The sequence below is a fragment of the Martes martes genome (genome assembly GCF_963455335.1).
Source record: "Martes martes genome assembly, chromosome: 14".
NCBI lineage: Eukaryota > Metazoa > Chordata > Mammalia > Carnivora > Mustelidae > Martes > Martes martes.
In genome coordinates, this window is record NC_137902.1 from 32,550,558 (window position 1) to 32,574,912 (window position 24,355).

Consider the following 24,355-nt stretch of genomic DNA (forward strand, 5'->3'; position numbering starts at 1 on the left):
GCAACTTTTTCAAGTTCTCTTCTGATTCTATTTCCTCAGTGCCAACAGGGAGCAAGGTGAGAGAGGAGTTACTACAGATTTGAGGACAGAGGTGAATCCATGAAATAGTCACTGGAGAACATAATAGAACGGAGTAGAGAAACTTAGGAGGACTACTAAGCAACCAAGTTTGGGGATGTTTGGTCAGCATGATTGGCTGGTAAACATTCCCACTTAAAAAATACACCTCTCTGTAGTCTTTCCATCAAACTGAATATTCTCTCAAAACGGTTTTTCTTCTGAGTCCCAGCTCAATTACCCTATGGCAAGGATAATCTGATCTACACTGAATATAACATTTTCCCAGAAGACAAACCACCTACACAGAAATGGCTCAGGAAACATTCAGGAACTCTCTTCCTCATAGTCTGATATACATACAGGGCCTAAATTGTTCCTATTTTGGTCTTTATGTTCATCTATCATATACCATGAATTTTATATTACTTACATTCCTACATTCTGTTTTCCTCTCTCGGGTAATATTTACTTCTCCTACTATACATTTTCAAGGTGTCTTCTTCCTTGTTCTACTCTTTGTTTTTTTGCGTGATATACTACCACTTCTTTTATCAAGACCCTACGGTTTTTTCAAAAGCCTGCTCTGCAAGAACAGATGTCCAGATGAAATCTTTATATATGTGTAGAGTACTAATGAATAAAATCAAGTCAACATAATGTTGAATCACAACGCCAGTCAAGATGTTTGTTATTATTTCACCTGAGACATTATTTTTCTGAAAAAAAAAAAAAAATTTTGATGAGATCATCTTATAACAAACATTTATTTGGTAAACTATTTTATAGAAATAGACCCTAAAATCAAACAATTTCTTATTTAAACAACAGAAAGTATAATCCCAATCTTTCCCCCATCAAAGCCTACTCCATAACTGAAGTACCCCAAACCCATGAACTGTACTGCTAAAAGCGGGGAAAAAGACATTAAACTTCCACAGGAAGACTGTATAAATCTGGCAGTGGTTAAGTACACATCAGCCTGTACCCAAAAATATTACTGAGCCTGAAAAATTAACGGAAAATCTAAAGTTACTATGAATACTCTTTTGTTCTTAATAAGGCTCAGAGAATTACCATCTATTGATTATGCAATGGTACAAGAGTCATTATGTAAACTGATACAATCAAAACGGTAAAGTGGATAATCTGAATTTTAAAACCAATATAGGTAAATCACTAGATGTAAACAAGAACTTTAAAAGATAGTCTTTAGCTCCACTTTAAAACAAACATTCAGGACTGGAATCCTCAGAATTTTCTAGTATCTTGAATATCCCCATCTTCTCTTTAATCGGTCCTGAAGCATTCATTTGATCTAAGAGAAAAATACATAAACAAGGATTTATTTTTTTAAAAAGTTACAAACCTAAAAAGGAATCTTAAAAGAGATGTCCAACATATTGTTATGAGAAGAGTCATCTGCCCAAAGCTTAAAAACCCACAGGAATGTGGACACTTTATTCCTTAATCAATAGTCAACACAGCGAAAGTGAGAAAGTAAAGCATACTCCTCTTATTACAATGAGAACTGGCCTCTAGGGAACAGATAAACATCAGTTTGCTAATCAAAATCACTTCTGAATTTAAGATACACAGGTTTAGAGCACCAATTTAAAATTACACTCTGAGATGTTTTAAAAAACAAAACAAAACAAAACAGGGGCGCCTGGGTGGCTCAGTGGGTTAAGCCTCTGCCTTTGGCTCAGGTCACGATCTCAGGGTCCTGGGATCAAGTCCCACATTGGGCTCTCTGCTCAGCAGGGAGCCTGCTTTCCCCCCTCTCTCTCTCTGCCTGCCTCCACCTGCTTGTGATCTCTGTCATATAAATAAATAAAAATCTTAAAAAAAAAAAAAAAAAGCCCAATAGTAATTAGTTTAAAAGCTGGGAAGCAAAATACCATGAAAATTTATCTTCATACACACCCCTAACTGCTAATATGTGGTCTTTTATGTTTTTGTTAATGGAATCTCTACTGATTTTGAATGCCATTACTCCAATTTCTTTGGATGTTGAAGCATCTTTGAATGTTAACTGGCCACTTCTTTCCTGGTAACTGCCTGCTCAAGTTGTCCATTTTTCTTGCTGACTTAGTTATCTATATGTAATAAACACTTCCTGTCTGTTATGTGTTGCACATATTTCTGTGGTTTCTCCTTCATCTCTGCTCATGGTATCATCTGTATTTATACAAGTCTTTAATGTAATAAAATCTACCAATCTATTCATTTAATTTTGTACCTTAAGAATTATTTCCCTGTTCTAAAAATCATACAAATATATTCCTCTGTTCGAAATAAATCCATCAGAGAAAGACAATTATCATATGATCTCTTTGATATGAGGAATTTGAGAGGCAGGGTGGGTGTGGTGGTGAGGAGGGAGGGAAAAAATGAAACAAGATGGGACCAGGGAGGGAGAAAAACCCTAAAGAGCCTCTAAATCTCAGGAAACAAACTGAGGGTTGCTGGGGCGTGGGGAAAGGATAGGGTGGCTGGGTTATGGACATTGGGGAGGGTATGTGCTATGTTAAGTGCTGTGAATTGTATAAGACTGATAATTCACAGACATGTACCCCTGAAACAAATAATACATTATATGTTAACAAAAAAAAAGTTTTGCTTTTAATATTTAGGTTTTGACCGATTAGGTTAACCTATCTAGAATGTGTCACTGAGTATGATATAAAGTCTCCCAGCTGTTGGTTAGAAATGTCCCCGCATCATGTATGTGAATAACAGGAATTTGCCCTCTCTAGTTTAAATTGCCATTTCTGTCATTCACTGATTTTCCACACAAGTTTGGTTGGCTTTCTCAATCTGCCAAACCACTGGTTCATTTATCTTATCATATCCTAATTCTAGTCTCGATTATTGTGACCTTTAAATTATATCTTAATACATGATATGGAATACTCTGTGGTTCTTAAAAATTGTCTTGGCTGTTGGCCCTTTTCTCTTCCACATAAACTTTTAAAACTGCCTATCAGGGGCACCTGGGTGGCTCAGTGGGTTAAAGCCTCTGCCTTCGGCTCAGGTCATGATCCCAGGGTCCTGGGATCGAGCCCCGCATCGGGCTCTCTGCTCAGCAGGGAGCCTGCTTCCTCCTCTCTCTCTGCCTGCCTCTTCATCTGCTTGTGATCTCTCTCTGTCAAATAAATAAATAAAATCCTAAAAAAAAAAAAAAAAAAAAAAAAAAAAAATTTATAAAAAAAAAAAAAATAAAAAATAAAACTGCCTATCATAGTTCTTTAAAGAGTCATACTGGAGTTTTAATTAGGAAGTCATATAAGAAATGTAAGTTAAGTTGGGGAATAGCAACTTATATTTTAACACATACACATTTCAATATTCATCATTCACATCCATGAATATAGTTAAATATGTACATTTATTCAGTCCCATGTTTCATAATTTTGCCCATAATGGCCTTAAAGAAACTGTTACACTTAATCCTAGGCATGTTACAGTTTTGTAGTTACTGGAAGCTTCTTATTTTCAAAATAATTACTTCTGATACACATACTATTAATTTTTTTTTTCAAGAGTTTTAAAAATTTATTTATTTGAAAGAAAGAATGAGAGTGGGGAGGGTCAGAGGGAGAAGCAGACTCCCTGCTAATCAGGGAGCCTGATGCGGGACTTGATCCTGGGACTCCAGGATCATGACCTGAAGGCAGTCGCTTAACTAACTAAGCCACTCTGGTGCCTCACACATACCATTAATTAATAGCAACCTTCTTGAATTCTATCTAAACACTTCTAAATTCCCTTATGTTCTATGGAGATGATTATACCCCCTGTAAAAATTAAGTACTACTTAATTTACTTTTACAGTACTTAATTAACTACTTAAAGTACTTTTAAGGGTAAAATTAAGTACTACTCCCCTAAACCTACTTTTATTATTTTATAGTGTTAGTTAGGACTTCCTTGTAAATTGTGCAATGTTGTATACTGTATAGTGGGAGTGAGAGCTGTTATCTTTGTTCTTGATTTAGTAACTTACTGGATAGATGCATTTTACCAGATTAACAACATTCTTCTCCCTGTCTAGTTTAAGAAATATGAGGTGATTATGATGTTATCTCAAGTGGGTTTTCAGTATCTACTTCTCCTTTATTCAGATAATGCAAATAGTTTCAGATATTATACCATCCTTACATTCCTTCTATACAACTGATTTTTTTAATTTTAAGATTTTCCCCCATTTTTTAAATTATTTTTATTAACATATCATATATTATTTGCCCCAGGGGTACAGGTCTGTGAATCATCAGGCTTATACACTTCACAGCACTCACCATATCACATACCCTCCCCAAAGTCCATAACCCAACCACCCACTCCATATAAGATTTTAACTTTTTTTTAGTAATCTCTACACCTAATGTGGGTCAAGATCACCTATAGATCAAGATCAAGATCAAGATGAAGAGATGCACACTCCACAGACTGAGCCAGCTGGGCACCCCATACAACTGATTTTTATTTAATAATGTATTTAAAATTTGGCCATAGGGCTTTATCTTTCTCATTTTCCTGAACTATTTGAATACTAAAATAAACATGCAAATAACCCAGAATATGGGCTCCTGGGTGGCTCAGTCAATTGGACGTCTGCCTTCAGTTCAGGTCATGATCCCAGAATCCTGGGATTGAGCCCCGCATCAGGCTCCCCGCTCCTCCCTTTGTTTGTGCTCTCACTCTGTCAAATAGATCAATAAAATCTTTTATTTAGTTTTTTTTAATATTTTACTTATTTGTTTGACAGAGAGAGATCACAAGTAGGCAGAGAGGCACTCAGAGAGAGAGAGGAAGGGAAGCAGGCTCCCCACGGAGCAGAGAGCCCCATGTGGGGCTCGATCCCAGGACTCTGGGATCATGACCTGAGCCAAAGGCATAGGCTTTAACCCACTGAGCCACCCAGGCGCCCCAAATCAGTAAAATCTTAAAAGAAAAAACAAAACCCAAAAAATCCAGAATAGCTAAAACTTATTTTGAAAAAGAACAAAATTGGATTCACTCACAATTTCAAAACTGACCACAAAGCTATAATAATCAAGACAGTGTGATAGTGGCATAGGACTGACAAACAGATCAAGGGGCCAGAGTTGGGAGTACAGAAATAAACTGTTACATTCATGATCAACTGACTTTCAGTAACATTGCTAAGGCATTTCATTAGGGAAAGAATAATCTTTTCAACAAATGATGCTGGAACAACTGAGTAACAACATGCACAAAAAAATTTAGACCTTTACCTCATACTCTATAGAAAAATTAATTCAAATACAACAACTAAAACTGTAACTCTTTAAAGAAAACACCATGACCTTTGTTAGGCAAAGATTACTTAGAGATGACATCAAAATCATGAGAGGTTACAAAAAAAGATAAACTGGACTTTATAAAACTTAAACATTTTTGACCTTCAAAAGACACTACTTAAGAAAAATGCAAGACAAGGGTGCCTGGCTGGCCCAGAAGGTACAGCGTGTGACTCTGATCTCAGGGTCATGAGTTCAAGCCCCACACTAGGCGTAGAATTTAGTTTAAAAAAAAAAAAAAAGAGGAAGAAGAAGAACGAACATGCAAGCTAAGCTCCAGACTGGGAGGAAATATCTGCAGAACATGTATCAGATAAAGGACTTATATCTTGAATATATAAAGACTTCTTTCAACTCAATGATAAGAAGACAAAGAGCACAATTTTAAAAAGAGCTATTTGAAACGAAGTCAAAGACATCAAGAAATTAAACCCAGTGATGTGCTCGTAAATGTTTTTAACTGGTTCCCCTGATGCCCTGCCCCATCAAAAGGCCCTGATTTGTAGTTTTTTCCTATCTCCATGGTATTAAATATCCCTATCATCATCAATACCAAGCTACCAACATAACAGTGTCCAACTAGGGTTGGGAAAAGATGTGCAGAGTACAGCATTATACACTATTTCCACTATACAAATATAATACAATCAAGAGCATAGATACTGGTAGTATGTTAATAATATAATTAGAAAACGATGAGTTTTAAATATTTATTGCATTTGTTTTCAAGATTATTTATGGTTACCATGATACATATCAATTCACTAAAGACTGATAAATAAAAGAAGCAACTTATCCTGCCTCACCTGTACAGACTGCATCCCCTATAGAATAACCAAATAATTGATAGGGAAAAGTGCATAATAAACTAATTCTAACTAATGAAGGAATAACAAAAGAAATATCACCATTTTTGCAATCTTTCAGGAAATAATGATTCTAAACAACCATCATCAATGGATACTAAAACCAACAGGTCGAACAGAAGGGCAGAAAACTTTTTAAGATCAGCCTGAATCAGCTGACCAATCCTAGCTCACTAAAAATAAGAAACTCAGATATATGTACTGCCTGGTAGGATTTTAACTCTGACGACAGCTCTTTTGTTTTGGCTGCTGAGGTACCATCTAGACTAAGAAAGACACAGAAATGTCAGGACCATGTGAACCACGGCCACATTGGTAAGCACCAGAAACACCCAGGAAGCCAGGGTCATCAACTTCAACAACTATCACCCACGTTACTTTGGAAAAGTTGGTATGGCACATTACTGCTTAAAGAGGAATCAGAGCTTCTGCACATCTGCAACCTTGATAAACTGGACCCTGTCAGTAAGCAAACACTGGTAAATGCTGCCAAAGAACAAGATTAGAGCTGATCCTATCGTTCGATGATGAAATTCGATCAAGCTACAGAGTTCTGGGAAGGGGAAAGTTCCTAAAGCAGCTTGACATCACAGAAGGCCAAATTCTTTAGCAGAACAGCTGAGAATATTAATGGTGTGTTGGCAACAGGGGCTGGGGAGGGCGGGCGCTGTGTCCTGGTAGCTTGAAGCCACATGGAAGGAGCCTCATTAAATGCTAACAAGTGCTTTTCTCAAAGACAGAATGAATGAAGTATTCCTAAGAAATGGAACCTAGATCTAATTAAGCTTGTACAGCTACATATATAGCTATTTATACTTTTCAGAAAATAAGTAGATTGAGGAACAAATCAAAGGACAACACAAAAGGGGTTTAAAAAAAAATTCAGCCAGTTCCAGAATGCAGGTCATTGCAGAGAGCAAATAATCTAGTTTTTGTCAATGACTTGGAAAAACAAAAGTGAGGAAGGTGTTATAGAAGAAAAGAGACAAAGCCAACAATGAAATTTGGACCCTGATTCTAACTGTAAAGACCACTGGAGAAATCTCAATATGGCCTAGGTAAAGGATATCAAAAGTTTTACTGCCAATATTCTTTTTCTTTTCTTTTTTTTTTCTTTTTAAGATTTTATTTATTTATTTGACAGAGATCACAAGTAGGCAGAGACGGAGGCAGAGAGAGGAAGGGAAGCAGGCTCCCCGCTGAACAGAGAGCCCGACATGGGCTCGATCCCAGGACCCTGGGAGCATGACCTGAGCCGAAGGCAGAGGCTTTAACCCACTGAGCCACCCAGGCGCCCCTACTGCCAATATTCTTAAATGTAATAATGTAATGACATAGTGACTATATTTAAAGACAGGTTCTTCTTGGTAAAAGATGCCTGAGTAAAAGATGGGTAAAATCTCATGATTTTAAGATTCTGACAAAAGAGAATTACAATGAGAAAAGACTGGTTAAATGTTGTAGACTAGTGGCTGAATGAATTACATAAAGGGGTACATTAAATATTACTATTCTCTCTTTTAAAATGTCTGTTTCACTTTCCCTTAAAGAAAGTAAAAGCATGATACTTACCAATGAGATCACTTCGATCTAGCAATAACTCCAGATCTTTATCACTAATGACCTTCTCTCTTGATCCTTTTACTTCCCTGTAAGAAAACAAAATATTCAAGTCCATTCGATAAATCAAAACTGTGAATTACATTTTTGTAAAAAATGTTATTTGTAAGCAAAATCTTACCTTTCATAATCTCTAGATTTTAATAATTCCATTAATTCCTTAGGGTCTAAGAAGTTCTTAGATTGATTTAATCCAGACTGACCACCTTTGAAATGATCTAGAAAAAATGTTCAAGAAATTAAAAACACTGAAAATCACTTTTAAAACCAAAATATACATTACACACCAATCACAATGTCTTATGTTAAAAAGAACAGGCAAAATCAAGTGTTGATAAGGAAGAAAAGCAACCATAACTCTCATACTTTCATGGCAGAAGTGTAAAATGGTATGTCCACTTAGGGAAAAGTTTAGTAGTTTCCTATAGGTAAACATACACCCACCCAAAGACCATGAACAAATAAAGGCATATGTCCACAAACAGTTGTACAAGAGCAGCTTATTCGTAAAAACCAAAATCTGGAAAACAATTTACACGTCAACCAACTTAAGAATGGATACATGAGGGGCAGCTGGGTGGCTCAGTGGGTTAAAGCCTCTGCCTTCGGCTCAGGTCATGATCCCAGGGTCCTGGGATCGAGCCCCACACCGGGGTCTTGCTTAGCAGGGAGCCTGCTTCCTCCCCTGTCTCTGCCTCCCTCTCTGCCTACTTGTAATCTCTGTCAAATAAATAAAATCTTAAAAAAAAAAAAGAATGGATACATGAACTATTAATTCCTAATACACACAACATAAACAAATCTCAAAATATTATGCTGAACAAAAGCAGCTACATATATAGAAATGAATCCACGTATGAAATTAAAGGGAAAAGGAATCTATGTGGCAGAAACTGGAACAGTGGTGCCTTCTACTGAGGAACAAGGGCACATGGAAAATGAACTGGTGCACAAGGAAATGCTTTTGGACAAAGGAGGTTGTTACCTTGACCTGGAGGATAGTTACATAAGTATATACATTTGTCAAGATTCATTAATCTGTACAGTTAAGATCTGGGTATTTTACTGTATGTATATTATTATAATAAAATACTGTCAGTATTTTAAAAATTCCTTTCAAATTGCTTTTTGATATTAATTTTTCAAAATACTAAAAACAGACTTGGAAAAATAAAACTAGACACACATTCTACTGAATTTAAATTATATTAAATAAAGAAAATATACTTCATCAAATTCCTAAAGCAGCACAGGTGAAAAAATTTTAATTTGCATAAAATCTTACTAGAAAAGTTTTTTCCTCCAGTGTAAATTCCAACTACAATCTAAATGTTCCAACAAGTCAAATTAAAGATTTCTAAAACCTAAACCGTATCTCCCTCAAAATCAGATACACTGGAGAAAGTATTTTCAAGTAGAGAGCAGGTAGGAAAAGTAGCATAAAACAAATGAATAGTGATTTTCAACACTGTCATGTTCCCATTTCTCTAGGCTTCATAATTTACAGACTTTTTTCAACTTTTTTTAACGTAGCCATGAAGCTAATTTATCTGAATAGAATTTTGTATTTAATGAAAAGAAGTAGAACTTCTCCAAAGAATCTTAGGGAATAAAATATAAAATACCAATGCCTCACTTACTTTACTTCCCCTACCTCTCAGAATCTTTTCCAGTTTAAGAAAACACTGTATTTGTGCCTGGCTCAGTCGGTTAAGCACCCCACTCTTGATTTCAGCTCAGGTCATGATCTCAGAGTCGTAGACTGAGCCACACACTGGGTTCTGTGCTGCATGCAGAGCCTGTTCTCTCTCCCTTTTCCTCTGCCCCCCAAACCCTCTCTCTCTCTCTTAAAAAACAAAAACACACAGTATTTGAAAAATACTAGATTTGAAATGATGAAATGGACATTCTACAGAGCCAATATTTTTTGAAATACTGAGTTCAACCAAGTAAACAGATTTTTTTTAATAGCGCTACTTCAACATATCTTTAATACTTAATATACTGGACTATTAAGAAGCGGCTTGACGTTTTCTTAAAGACTTTTGACAGGCAATCTCTTATCAGGAATAAGCATTAACATCATGCCAAATTCCCATGACAGAATTGAGGATATGGCACTTTGAAAGTGTTGTCCTGGAGAGTTTTCTTCGCCCCTCTGCTCATCTAAACACTAATGTTTTTCTTCATGTATGTTTATAGTCACGCCAACCTAGTTTAGGTCTTTATACCAGCAAATTCCCCACCATCTATTTTTTTGTTTTAAAAATTGTATTTATTTATTTGACAGAGATCACAAGTAGGCAGGGAGGCAGGCAGAGAGAGAGGAGGAAGCAGGCTCCCTGCTGAGCAGAGAGCCCGATGTAGGGCTCGATCCCAGGACCCTGGGATCATGACCTGAGCCGAAGGCAGAGGCTTTAACCCACTGAGCCACCCAGGCGCCCCTCCCACCATCTATTTTTTTAAGCAGATTTCATGCCCAACATGGAGCCAAACATGGGCTTGACCTCACGATCCTGAGATCAAGACCTGATCTGAGATCAAGAGTTGGGCACTCACCCGACTAACCCACCTAGGTGCCCCTCCCCACTGCCTATTTAAATTCCAAACTAGTTAAGTCATACCAATTTATTTTATAAGGAAGTAACAGTAATGAAATCTCACAATAAACAGACAACTGAAATAAGAAAAGCACTACAAATTATTATTAACTAGCCATCAGGGAAATACAAATCAAAACCACAATGAGATACCACCTTACACCAGTTAGAATGGCAAAAATTAACAGAACAAGAAACAACAAACATTGGCGAGGATGTGAAGAAAGGGGAACCCTCTTACACTGTTGGTGGGAATGCAAGCTGGTACAGACACTCTGGAAAACAGTATGGAGGTTCCTCAAGATGTTAAAAATAGAGCTACCCTACAACCCAGCGATTTCACTACCCAAGGATACAGATGTAGTGAAAAGAAAGGCCACCTGCACCCCAATGTTCATAGCAGCAATGTCCACAATAGCCTAATTGTGGAAGGAAACAAGATGCTCTTCAACAGATGAATAAATAAAGATGTGGTATATATATATACAATGAAATATTACTCAGCCATCAGAAAGGATGAATACCGGGGCGCCTGGGTGGCTCAGTGGATTAAAGCCTCTGCCTTCGACTCAGGTCATGATCCCAGGGTTCTGGGATCGAGCCCCACATCGGGCTCTCTGCTCGGCAGGGAGCCTGCTTCTCTTCCTCTCTGTCTGCCTGCCTCTTTGCCTACTTGTGATCTCTGTCTTTCAAATAAATAAATAAAATCTTAAAAAAAAAAAAAAAAAGAAAGGATGAATACCCAACCTTTGCAACAACATAGATGGAACTGGAGGGGATTATGCCAAGTGAAATAAGCCAAGCAGAGAAAGACAATTATCATATGGTTTCACTCATATGTGGAACATAAGGAATACCATGGAGGACCATAGGGGAGGCAGGGAACTCTGAAAGGGGAGCAAGGAGGGAGGTGAACCATGAGAGACTTAAGGACCCCGGGAAACAAACTGACATTCCACAGGGGAGGCGGGTGGGGGAATGGGGTGACATGGTGATGGATATTAAGGAGGACACATGCTGTGATGAGCACTGGGTGTTATATACAACTAATGAATCACTGAACACTACATCAAAAACTAATGATGTATTACATAGTAGTTAACTGAATATAATAAAAAAGAATGTTAAAAAATAATAAAAAGATAAGAAGTATAATTTACTTTTGTGGATGATCAACTTTTCCAGTTTCCTTTTAGCAGCTGCTCTTTCCACAATTTTCTGATCGATAGTATTTGCTGTGACAAGACGATATACAACAACTGGCTTTGTCTGACCAATTCTATGACATCTATCCTGGGCCTGAAGATCAGACTGGGGATTCTTAAAGTGAAAAGAAAAATAATATTTAACAGTTTAATGTTAAAGTTATTTAAACTCCTATTGAAGTTAAATGCATAATCCAATCAGAATCTGTCAAAATGTCTTAACTCATTTTAGATTTCTAGAATAGTTTCAATGATAAAACATATTCACGACTTTACAAACAGGGCACCTGACAATGATTTTTGTCTTAAGACGGAATACCTTTTACAAACAGATAAATAAAACTGCAAAGCATACAATGAAAGATAAAAAATTCAGAATGGAAATATAACATAGTATAGCATATTGCTATACTTCCAACTTACCAACTTACCCAATCACTATCATAAATGATAACTGTATCTGCTGCAGTCAAATTAATGCCCAGGCCACCAGCTCGTGTACTTACTAAGAAGATAAACACATCTGGATCTGTGTTGAAGCTGTGCATCTAAAAGCAAGAAAAAAAAAAAAGGTAAACTTAAGGAAAGAAAGAAACTGTTACAGCCTAGAATGCAGATATTGTGCTGCCTGCAGAGCAACCATCTTATAACCATGTGTTTATAGCAAAGGAGTGGGGACAGCAATGCCAAGGGATATAATAAGCCAGCATTCTTTTTTTTTAAAAAGATTTTATTTATTTATTTATTTGACAGAGAGACAGAGTACAAGTAGCCAGAGCATGCAGAGGGAGAGGGAGAAGCAGGCTCCCCAGTGAGCAGGGAGCCTGATGTGGGGCTCAATCCCAGGATACTGGGATCATGACCTGAGGCAAAGGCTGCCATTTAACCGACTGAGCCACCCAGGTGCCCCAATAAGCCAGAACTCTTCAAACTAGGTATGAATTCTTCAGATGTGGAATAAATAAATACTGAAAACCCAGAAGTCATGAAAGCTGAAAAAAAAAAACAAAAAAAACCAATTTGCTGAAAAGAGAAAGTTATCAAGACTTCCCATTCATGAAATTAAAAAATCGTTAAACATTACCTACTGCCCAGGCTAAGACTGTAACCCTGGGAAACTCTATCAATTTGATCTTCAGAGGGGCTTGAGACCAGGTAGCTCAGGCCAATCACATAGATGCATCATGCCTATATGACTAACTCTCAATGGAAACCACGGACAGCAAGGCTCAGATGAGCTTCCCCGGCTTACTTCAGATGTGCAATTATAAATTGCTGCTGGGAGAATTAAGTGCTATCTATATGACCTCACTGAAAAGTCACATCTAGTTTCTCCTAGACTTCATCCTATGACTTTTCTTTTTGTTGACTTTAATTTGTATCCTTTCACTGTATTAAATCATAGCTATGAGACTAGAAATAAAGAAAAGAGAACTTTAGCCAAAAGAACTGAGGAGGGAAATTGTTTTTAATTATAGCAATTAAAAGATGTACCCATAGGAAACCGAATCCGTCATTTAGACCTAGGAGCAATTATGTTAACATATTAAACATCTGCTTATGTTACCTCCATTTGTTTTCTAAGTCCCTCTTTTATTAAGGATATTTTTGTTGGGGTGCTTGGATGGCTCAGTCAGTTAAGTGTCTGCCTTCAGTTCAGGTCATGATCCCAGAGTACTGGGATGGAGCCCTGCCTGAGGCTCCCTGCTCTGGGGGAGTCTGCTTCTACAGACCACCCCTCTGCAGCCCCCCCTGCTTGTGCTCTCTCTCTCTCTCTCCAATAAATAAAATCCTCAAAAAAAAAAAAAAAGGATATTTTTGTTAAAAAAGAAAACTCACACATCACAAAGGAAATTGAAGGAAGAATATATATTATTAAAAAAAAAAAGTCTAGACCAACTTCTCTTAAAAACATAGTGACCAAAATAACAACTAAAACCCCAAGTGGTTTCCCAGTGGATGGGATAGGTCATGAGGATCCCAGGGTCCTGGGACTGAGCCCTACATCAGGCTCCCTGCTCAGCAGGAAGCCTGCTTCTCCCTCGCCCTGCTTGTACTTGCTCTCTCGCTACGTCTCTTGATGTCAAATAAATAAATAAATAAATATCTTTTTAAAAAAATTAAGACTTACTAAAACTAAATAAAAATGTTTATGTGTTTGGGGCGCCTAGGTGGCTCAGTGGGTTCAGCCTCTGCCTTTGGCTCAGGTCATGATCTCGGGGTCCTGGGATTGAGCCCTGCATCCGGCTCTCTGCTTGGTGGGAAGCCTGCTTCCCCACCTCTCTGCCTGCCTCTCTGCCTACTTGTGATCTCTGTCTGTCAAATAAATAAATAAAATCTTTAAAAAAAAATCAGTTTAAAAAAAATGTTTTATGTGTTTGAGTCTACTACAAGGTTTTTAGTCTATCAATTTGTGATTCTACTCTGAACATTACTTTAGAAACCTAGATAGTTACAAAAGATAATTTGGTATGTATGACTTAAGTAATCTTACATTTTTTTCTCTCTCTGAATAAGACATGGATCCATCAAGCCTGCTAAAGTTGAAATTTCTAAAGTGGCAATAATCCATCAAAATGTCCAACATTCTTGTCATTTGTGAAAAAAGCAGCACCTGAAATTTAAATATATCTTAGTATCTATACCAATTATTAGAAGTAATTAAATAATCAAAAATCCGATCAAAAGTACCACCTTGTGCCCTCTGGCTTTTAGTTCTGGCAGCATTCGATCCAAAATTAAGAATTTCCCAGAATTTGTTATCAATTCTTCATCAATCTTAAAAGCAGAGAAGGAACAGAAAAAACAGTTACAATAATTACCAATAATCTGTTTTTATAAAAATAAAATCTAGGTAAATAGTTCATTCTCAATGACAAAGTCTCCATAAAACTTTAAATTAAAAAACAAACTGACCTTATCATTTGATCTTTTTAAATCAGAAGACAATTCTTTCTCAAGGAAAGACATACTCTGGAATTTAAAATGGGGGCACCTGAATGGCTCAGTTGCTTAAGTGCCTGTCTCTTGATTTCAGCTCAAGTCATGATCTCAGCTTCATGAGATTAAGCCCCACATAGGGCTCTACATGGAGGATGGAGCCTGCTTAAGATTCTCTCCCTCTGCTCCTTCCCAACATTGAGTGCACACTCTCTCTCAAAAAATAAATAAAATGAACGATTTCACAAAAAAATTAATCTAAGTCTAACCTTGAACTACCCTTCTCACTCCTCTCCCAGAGGCTTTATAATAAGAGAACGTTAAGTTTAAACTTACAGCACAAATGTCGATTTTTCTTAAAGATTTATTTATTTGAGGGGGAGCAGGAGAAAGGGTGGAGAGGGAGGGAATGGGAGGGACGGAGGGGTAGTTACAGAAATCAAAATAGTACATTATTAAATGGTATTCACCTTAAACTCTTGTGTGACCGGGTCTATAGGGTACTCAATCAAATACGGATGATTACAGCACTTGCGAAGGAGCATCATTATATTCTGCAGCTTCAGATTAACCTCAGATTCTATAGGGATATTTGTTTCCACAACAGCTCTACCAAAAACATATAATCCATGAATGTGAGAAATACAAAAAGTATCATGGTTTAAAGAACACTTAAATTTATTTAAAACTCACACCTTTCTCGGTCTACTTCTGGCTGCATTTGACTGATCAATTTTTCCAATTCATTAGGGAAATCATCTATTTTGCTGTAATTTATTGACTTTCTAGTTCGCCGTCTTGGTCGTCCAGTGGGACTTAGCTCTACAGTTTCTTTCTAAAAGTGAATAATTAAAAAGGAATATATGTTAAAGAAGCTATACACTTAAATTCTAAATACATAAAAGTGGATTGTAATATTTTTATGTACAAATGTTTTAAAATATAAAGAAAAAAATAATTTTCTTTCATCATCAAGTTTAGGGATTTCCAAAGGCACAAAATAAAGGCTCCATAAACTCTGGCCACGTGCAAATGTGGTCATATTAAGTCTAAGTATTTTAAACGCTTATGACAGTTTCAGAGCATTAGAGTAAATGCCTCTGTATCTCAGTGGAAAAAATTAAGGATGGACAGAACTATTTTGAACTTATATAAAAGAATTTAATAACTCAGGGTTAAGTTAAGGAGCTCCACATATCTGCATTAGAGAACATTTCTTTGGACTGGTATAACACTGCAATGAAATTCCTCACAATAAGCAATAATTATAAATTTCTAATAGTTCAAAAGCCAGATCCTCTCTTTAATTATAATAAAAATTAGGGAACAGAATCTAATGGTTACACAAAACAGAAATGTACAGAACCATAAATGTCTTGAAAAACAGACTGGTGCATGATATACAGCAAAAAGTCTAGACATTTAAACAAAATTTAAGGGTCCCCTAATCTTTTAAGATAATCACATTCTACTTTAATGTAATATGGTGGGTAATGAAAGAAGATATTTCTTTCAAATAAGGTATTCTATTACATTTTTTGGAGACCAGTAACCTCCTATAAAGGGATTGTGTATGGGGGATTGGTCTAGCTGGGAAACTCTTGTATATAGTGTGTGCCTGTTATTTCCTAGTCCATCGCCACATAGCATAATTTGGGTTAATCTGGGATAGGAATAAAAAATTTTAACAAACATTCCAAATAACTATAAAGCAATTAATGCATGAACCATCACCTGAATTTTAGTAGGATCACAGAATTACTAGGAGACAACTTTTGTTATTGCTTTATACTCTAGTTAGAAATTCATTTTCTGTAAGTCCTAAAAACAGGTGGTAAGATCTAAGACTGAAATTAACCAGGAAATTTCCAATACCAACTGTTATTTACAGTTTATGTCAAAGTCATACTCTACCTCACTGCATCCAAACATGTTTGCAATTGTACGGTTCACAATAGCTGTATAAAAGATCTCTTGTTTCTTTGAAAGTGGTGCATAAACAACTACTTCTCGTTTAGGAGGAACTTCAAGAGCAACATCAGATTTTAGTCTTCTCAGTAAGAAAGGTGTTAGAATCTAAAATTTAAACATGAATAAACATATGTGAGTATGAAGCAATCATATGCTTTCAGGCAATACTCTCTCCACACACCCCCTAATCCCTTCTTTCTCTTTTTTCCTTTAAAAGTACTATCAAGTCTTGGGCACCTGCGTGGCTCAGAGGGTTAAGCCTCTGCCTTCGGCTCAGGTCATGGTTTCAGGGTCCTGGAATCATGCCCCGCATGGGGCTCTCTGTTCAGCAGGGAGCCTGTTTCCCCCTCTCCCTCTGCCTGCCTCTCTGTCTACTTGTGATATCTCTCTCTCTCTCTCTCTGTCAAATAAATAAATAAATAACCTTTAAATAAATAGATAGCTAGATAGATAAGTAAATAAATAAAAATACTATCAAGTCTTGAAAAATGAAGAGCCCCCTACCCCCTTTAGATTTAACTTACTCCCTTGCTCTTCTCCCAGCCCCAGAGGTCACTTTTTCAAAATCTACTACAAAAGATAATCTATGCAGTTCTTTTTTCATTCTGAGTCCATAGTAAGCAGAATAAGACAAAGTCACAACCTGGTGCAGCATATGCAATACGTTCTGTTCTCTTTCTTTAGCAATAATATCTTCAGCAGTTTCAGAGAGACTAGTGATATCAAACCAAGATTCAAAGCTGTAAGAGAAAAAAATGATTACAACTTAACCTATCCCACAAATCAATTATATTAACATATATATACCACAAAGAAGTTGCCAAAAAGCTATCATTTTTAATCCAACTACCTATGAGAAAGGAATTAATTTTGATTAAGAACAGATTTGAGGTTAGAAAAATATAGAAAATAGTTAAATAACTGGCTTACCTACCTTTTCAAGTCATCAAATACATCTGGCAACAAAAAGTTTAGCAATGACCAAAGTTCTGATAAATTGTTTTGCAAGGGAGTACCAGTCAAAAGAAGTTTGTTATCTGCATTGAATCGTTTTAACTCCCTGATTAGACGGCATTTCATGTTCTTAATTCTGTGTCCTTCATCTACTATTAAGTATTTCCAATAGCAGTGCTAGAAAAGGAATTTAGGGAAAAACTTTAAAATGATGATCTCACAATTTTTTTTTAAAAACAATTCTAAAAATAAAACTTCTTTATCAGGGATGGATGTTCAATTTTATCAAATGGCATTTCTGTATCTATTGAGATGGTCATGTTTTCTTCTGATCTACTAAAAGGATAAATAAATCTCCTAAAACTGATGCATACTTTTGTTCCTAAAATAGACTTCCCTTGGCTATGAACTAATAAAGTCCACCTGCTATTATGTACTTAAATTTTTTCTATTCACATTCTTTAGTCAGGCAGTCTGGGGACACCTGGGCGGTGCAACTGGTTGAGTGTCCTACTTGATTTTGGCTCAGGTCGTGAGATGGAGCCTGGCACTGGGCTCTGCACTCAGTGTGGAGTCCGCCTAAGACTCTTTCCTTCCTCCTTATCCCTCCCACTCGTGCTCCCTCTCATTCTCTCTCTCTAAAAATAAATCTTAAAAGAAACGGGGGTGGGGGAGCAGTCCGTGGTTTCCCTGTGTAATGCTTTATCAGGTTTTGATTAGTGTTATACTAGATTCCTAAAAAGAACTAAAGCTTTACTAGTGCCACATGCTCTGAAACATTAAATATTAGAATTTTCATTCTTGAGACCCTCATCTGAAATGGACATTCTAATCTGATGGTGTTCTCGGTTTCTTAATATAATTACTGATTTGTTTAGGCTTTGCCTTTCTTTTGGGGCCAGTTTTAATAATTTCTATCTTCACAGAAAGCCATCCAACTACTTTCAGTAAGTTGTTATAAAAATAATTTTAATTTCTCATTTTTCAAAGCCTTGTTAAAAAAAAGCAAAAACAACAAAACTACAATCTTACTCTGAGCATCATCAACTCAAAGGAGGAAAAAAAACTTTGTGGGGGGAAAAAAGCAAAAACAACAAAAAAAATCTTACTCTCATTTTTCAATTAGCAATAATCGCACCTTGGATAAACCTCATTGGCTACAATATTGCCACTGTGCAAAGCTTCTTACTCTCATTTTTATTATCTGTGCTTTCTCTTTTATTTTGATCAGGCAATCTTAAAGTTCATCTATTTTACTGTTTAAAAATACAAAAATATGGACTATTTCTGGGAAATATAAATACCAAGCTGGCAATTGTAGGTATCCTTGGAGAACAAGATTGGCAAATTGGGGGAAAGAACATGAAATGGGACATATTTTGCATTTCATTCTAATAGATTCATAGCAGAATTTTAAAAAAAAAGTTTTGGGGGGGGCACCTGGGTGTCTCCGTCAGATGCCTTTGGCTCAGATCATGATCCCAGGGTCCTGGGATTGAGCCCCGCATTGGGCTCTCTGTTCTGCGGGAAGCCTGCTTCTCCCTCTTCCACTCCCCCTGCTTGTGTTCCCTCTCTCACTGTCTCTCTCTGTCAAATAAATAAATAAAATCTTAAAAAAATTTTTTTTTAATATTATGACTTTTTTTTAAAAGAAAAAAACAAATTGGGACTGCTCTTGCTGGTAATACCAGATAACCTAAGTAATCTCTCACTATAAGACATCTACCATAAAAAAGCAAAACAAATATAAATGAATATGTAAAAGCAAAGAGAAAACCCAATGCAACAGAAATGAGGGTTCTGAAAAATGATTTTGTAAGTTGGGCACCTGGGTGACTCAGTCGTTAAGTGTCTGCCTTCAGTTCAGGTCATGATCCCAGGATCCTGGGATCAAGCCCCACATCAGGCTCCCTGCTTGGCATGAAGCCTGCTTCTTTCTCCCGCTCCCACTCCTTCTACTTGTGTTCCCTCTCTTGCTATCTTTCTCTGTCAAATAAATAAAATCTTAAAAAAAAAAAAAATTTTCCTAAGTTAACAGATACTTCTGCTGCCAGTCAGGAATAGGAGCCCTGTACCCTCAAAGCGAAGATCCTTAAAATAATATCCTAAGTTCAGTGAAAGGGAAAATTATAAAAATTCTAACCACTAGCAAATGGAATTGACAATAAGGCTCATCTGTTCCAATATGGTCAGGGTAGGGAGGTCAAAATAACTAGAAAGGTCTTCATGTTATATCATTTGGTAGAAAACTGAATTTTCAAGATACAATATATAAATTATATCTATATGCTAACAAAAATACTTAATATAGCAGCAGCATTCTCAGAATTACAACTGCTTTGAAGTCTGTATGCTTTCTTTTACAAGCAGTGTATATTACTTTTATTGTGAAGAAGTAACATAACTGCAATTCATAGCCCAAATTTCCACCAGCACACAAGTAAAATCTGATGTACCAGACAGAAAAAGGAAAAGTTGTAAATTTAGAACTAAATGTGAAATAGGTGGAGCAGTGATAGAGAAGTGCAAATACCAAAAAATGAACTGAGGGACAATGAGCAAAGGTTAACTTTCCAACTGTATAACTTGAGCACTAATAATTAAGTAGCTACAACATACACTAAAAACAGATACACCATATAGCCGTAAGACAGTCTAAAAATAACTTGTCTTCATATATGCTATTCTTATTTAATTAAAACTAAATGGATAAGTTCTATATACTTAAACCACATGTCAGACACATCTGGAACATATTCTCAGATTAGGTTTATGTCTAGCTGAATTTAACACACTAGAATGATATTATGGCTATAGGTAAAGGTGCTATCGTTTCAATTTTCTTCTTAAAGACTACAACCTTCTCAATCTGTTAATACCAACTTTTGGTTTCTGAAAGAATCTGTAGAACACAATCCACTGCTTCCATCAGAAAAAAAAAAGAAAAAAAAAAAATCAACAAATGCTACCAGATGGTGCGAAAGTGCTATGAACTAAGAAAAATGTGGTTTATGGATCACAAAGAGTTCAATGGAGACCAATACCTGTAATGCATTTCGGTCTCTCATGGCTATTTCAAATGAAGTAATTACCACAGGATGAATCTGCAGTGTCCCTTTTCGTCTGTGAATATTCTTTACCAATTTTCGACGTTCCTGCTGGGTCCCATGATATAGCATAGTAGGAATCTAAAAGATTTTATATTGATTTATAACAAACTTAAGGACAAAATGCAAATTATTAACAATTTGGAAAATATAGGAGAGAAAAGATGATTAATCTTAGCTCTATTTTTCTATAGCAAAATGAGCCAATCACCTCTAATAAATTACTTTACTAATGAAAGAGAATAAAATAAGCCATGAAAACAAATCAAATATAAGGGAAGGATATGGCTAAGACGACACAAATATATGGAAGGAAAACACCACAGTAAGAGAAATAACTTCTACCTATGTCAGTCTTATGTGAATGAAATTATCCAATGCACTGAAAATCATCCAGGGATATTTTTGGCAAATACCTGAGATTAATAATACCTACTCTTCCGTATACACTTAACATGGATTTTGCTAACATTTGAAAAATAATTCAACTAGGGGTTTCTAGCTGGCTCAGTCAGAGGAGCATGCAACTCTTGACCTTGGGGTCATGAGTTCAAGCCCCACACTGGGGTAGAAATTACTTAAAAAAACTTAAAACAAAAAACACAACCCTTAAGATGTAGTACAAAAATCAATTATAATAATAATTTTACAATTCAGGCAACAAAACAATAATAGAAATGATAATATATTCAACAAAAGGAAACATATCTTACATCTGGTGTAAATCTCTGGAATTCTGCCATCCAGTTAGGAAGTGTAGACAAAGGGCCACAGACGAGAAAAGGTCCAGGTACTCCTCTCTGAATCATCAATGCAATTGTAGCAATGCACTGAACAGTCTTTCCCAATCCCATTTCATCTGCTAAAATGCCATTAATTCCATTTTCCCAAAGCATCTGGACAAAACAATACACACTGTATTTAAATTTGGATATAAACACCTGCTGGATTAGCAAGTTTATTTCTTCTTTTTACCCAATGATAATAATGATAAGATTGACATATTCATGGTTATAACACTTGTGGGAAATTGGTTATCAAACCATAGAAGTGTTGGCAATCTTGAATAAAATACCAAAAATTTAGTCTACATGAATAAATTTGAAAATAAGTATTTACACACAAAATTTCACATTTAATAATGAACTTAGAAGAACTCAAGTTATGTTACAGTACATTAATAGGTTATTATATAGAAATGAACCAATATCTTCTATTAAAATTGAGAATTCATTACCCTAAGCCATTCCATGCCTTCCACTTGGTACCATCGCATCACTCCTCCCGTGAAGTGTTTTGGCTGTTGAAAGGGTACTGGCTGTCCATCACATTTCCGAACTGGGTCAAAAAAGAATTTAGTGTTCTGCCTAACCGTTTGAGACAATCTGTCTTTAATTATAGTATTTGAATCTTTGTTTTTCTGAAGATCTTCTACACAGAGATTAGAAGAACAACTTTCATTCTGTGAAGAAAAAAAGCTTAATTAGAACTTTGATACATAATGCTGCTACCCTCTATTTATCAGAAAATTTAATCAAAATTTACCCAGTCCTATAATCATTAAGTATATAGAAATAAAACCATTTGTTGAATAAAACCTTAGAGATAGTTATCCCATTCTCTCACAAACGCAAAGCCATTGAAAAAAAATTCTGAGATAACTCTTACAGATTACAGGCACACACTACTTAAATGACCTTTACAACTGTACCTCCCATCCAAATTTTTTAAATGAGCTACTCAAGAATTTATTAAACTATTTTCTTAATAATAATTTCTTTCACCCAAATTAAAAATAATGGGTAATGTCTATAAAATAAAAAGGAAAAAAAATCCTTTCAAGGAAACAGGAACATTTACTTCCGTCTAAATTATTTTCATTGAAGAAAAAGGGACAAAGTAAATAAAGTTTAAGAACTCCCTACATCACACTTAAGAGCAGCAATTTATCTGTAATGACACGCATTACCAACTTAGGACAAATGATAGATTTTACTGGTTAGTGACGTCCACAACTCTTTATTTCACATCTAAGAATGTGAAAACGAGGATTGAGTCAATTCAGATGGAAGTCTTATAAATGAGAAGTCACAAATAATGCTACAACTAGACATTCAACTGGAAAATTACAAGCCCTGAATTTTACCATTCCATACATAAAATTAATTTGTGATGTTCATCATAAAGTCAAAACCAAAACCATAAAGCTTTTAGAAGAAAACAGAGTATCTTGATAACCTCGTGATAATATCTTAAACAGGACAAAAACGCACTAACTACCAAAGGGGTTGGGGGGAAGCGATAAACTGAGCTACTATAAAACTTAGAAGTTCTGCTTGCTGAAAGACACCATTAAGAAAATGAGTAGGCAAGCCACAAACTGAAAGAAAATACAGTACATAAGTCTGACAAAGAACTTGTGCATTATATAAAGAACTCATATATCAACAATAAAAGGGCAAGTAACCCAATAAATGGGCAAAAGATGTGAAGAGAAACTTTATAAAAGAAAACATAAAGCCATTAAGAACATGAAAATATACATTAGCAATTAAGAAAATGCAAAATAAAACCACACAAGATTCATTTCACATTCAGTAAAATGTGAAATTCATTTCATATTCAGTTAAAATTAAGAAGACTAACACGAAATGCTGGTAGTAACATCAAGAGAAACTTTTATTTTATTTTTTTTTTCTTAACAGAAACTTTTATACACTGCTGGTGAGAGTAAAATGGTGTGCTCACTTCAGGAAAAGAATTTTCTTATAACTTAAAACAAACATTTACAATATGACCCAGCAATTCCATTCCCAGGTATATACTCAAGAACAAGAAAACACGTCCATACAGACTTGTACACAAATTATCATGGTGGTCTTATTCATAAGTCACAAACTGATAACAATTCAAATGCCCATCCAGAGAATGGATAAAGAAATTATAATATTCATTCAATGGAATTTTACTCAGCAATTTAAAAAAAGCTACTAATAAACAACAATATAAGTGAGTATCAACTATGTTGAATAATAAGTTAACAGGAAATAAAAGATACATATTTGGATTTTATTTGTAAGAAATACCCTGTGAAAAAGGTTAAAAACTGGGCAAAACTGGTCTGTGACAAAAGTCAAAAAAGTCGTTGCCTCCAGGTTTGGTGGTGGGAGAAATGACTAACAAGGGATACAAGGGATCCTTCTATCATATGAAAAGGTTCTAGATCCTGATTTGGGTGGTAATTACACGAATGCATACATTTATCAAAATTCATCAGAATTAACGTAAGGATGGTACACATTTACTTACTGCATACTATAAAATGGTCAAAATTCCATAGTAAGTCATGGGAAATTAGACTGAAGCTTTATCTTTGAAAATGCAACTAAAGGGGCCCCTGGGTGACTCAGTAGGTTAGCAGTCTGCCTTCAGCTTAGGTCATGATCCCAGGGTCCTGGAAATGAGCCCTGCCCCACCTGCTCAGTGGGGAGCCTGCTTCCCAGTCTGCCCCTTCCCCCTGCCATGCCCCTCCCACTGCTCATGGGCATGCTCTTAAATAGAATCTTTTTAAAAAATTAAATAAATATGCAACTATATATTGTAAAAAAAAAAAGCTTAATCTTATTTATATTTAACATTGTTGAGTTTTAACTGTATCATAAACTAATCCTTATACTGAATGAAGAATAAAAATTAGTGCACTTA

The 24,355-nt window shown here is 35.8% G+C and overlaps 1 protein-coding gene across 2 annotated transcripts in view; it reads right to left on the minus strand.

The window, feature by feature from the left end:
* Window positions 1–805: 805 nt before the first annotated feature.
* The window catches only part of HELLS (helicase, lymphoid specific), a 38,859-nt gene continuing 15,309 nt past the window's right edge, over window positions 806–24,355 (minus strand). The window contains exons 8-22 of one of the 2 annotated variants that reach the window (XM_080823382.1): window positions 21,888–22,112; window positions 21,364–21,546; window positions 20,588–20,731; window positions 17,524–17,720; window positions 17,233–17,329; window positions 16,533–16,694; window positions 15,314–15,453; window positions 15,089–15,227; window positions 14,373–14,456; window positions 14,173–14,292; window positions 12,110–12,226; window positions 11,634–11,793; window positions 7,995–8,091; window positions 7,826–7,902; window positions 806–1,375 (exon numbers count right to left, since the gene is read on the minus strand). In XM_080823382.1, coding sequence (XP_080679508.1) covers window positions 1,281–1,375; window positions 7,826–7,902; window positions 7,995–8,091; window positions 11,634–11,793; window positions 12,110–12,226; window positions 14,173–14,292; window positions 14,373–14,456; window positions 15,089–15,227; window positions 15,314–15,453; window positions 16,533–16,694; window positions 17,233–17,329; window positions 17,524–17,720; window positions 20,588–20,731; window positions 21,364–21,546; window positions 21,888–22,112 — 2,037 coding nt within the window. In that variant the 3' untranslated portion in view covers window positions 806–1,280. Of the gene's footprint in view, window positions 1,376–7,825; window positions 7,903–7,994; window positions 8,092–11,633; window positions 11,794–12,109; window positions 12,227–14,172; window positions 14,293–14,372; window positions 14,457–15,088; window positions 15,228–15,313; window positions 15,454–16,532; window positions 16,695–17,232; window positions 17,330–17,523; window positions 17,721–20,587; window positions 20,732–21,363; window positions 21,547–21,887; window positions 22,113–24,355 lie in introns of those variants that run through there. The other variant, XM_080823383.1, reaches the window with a different exon arrangement.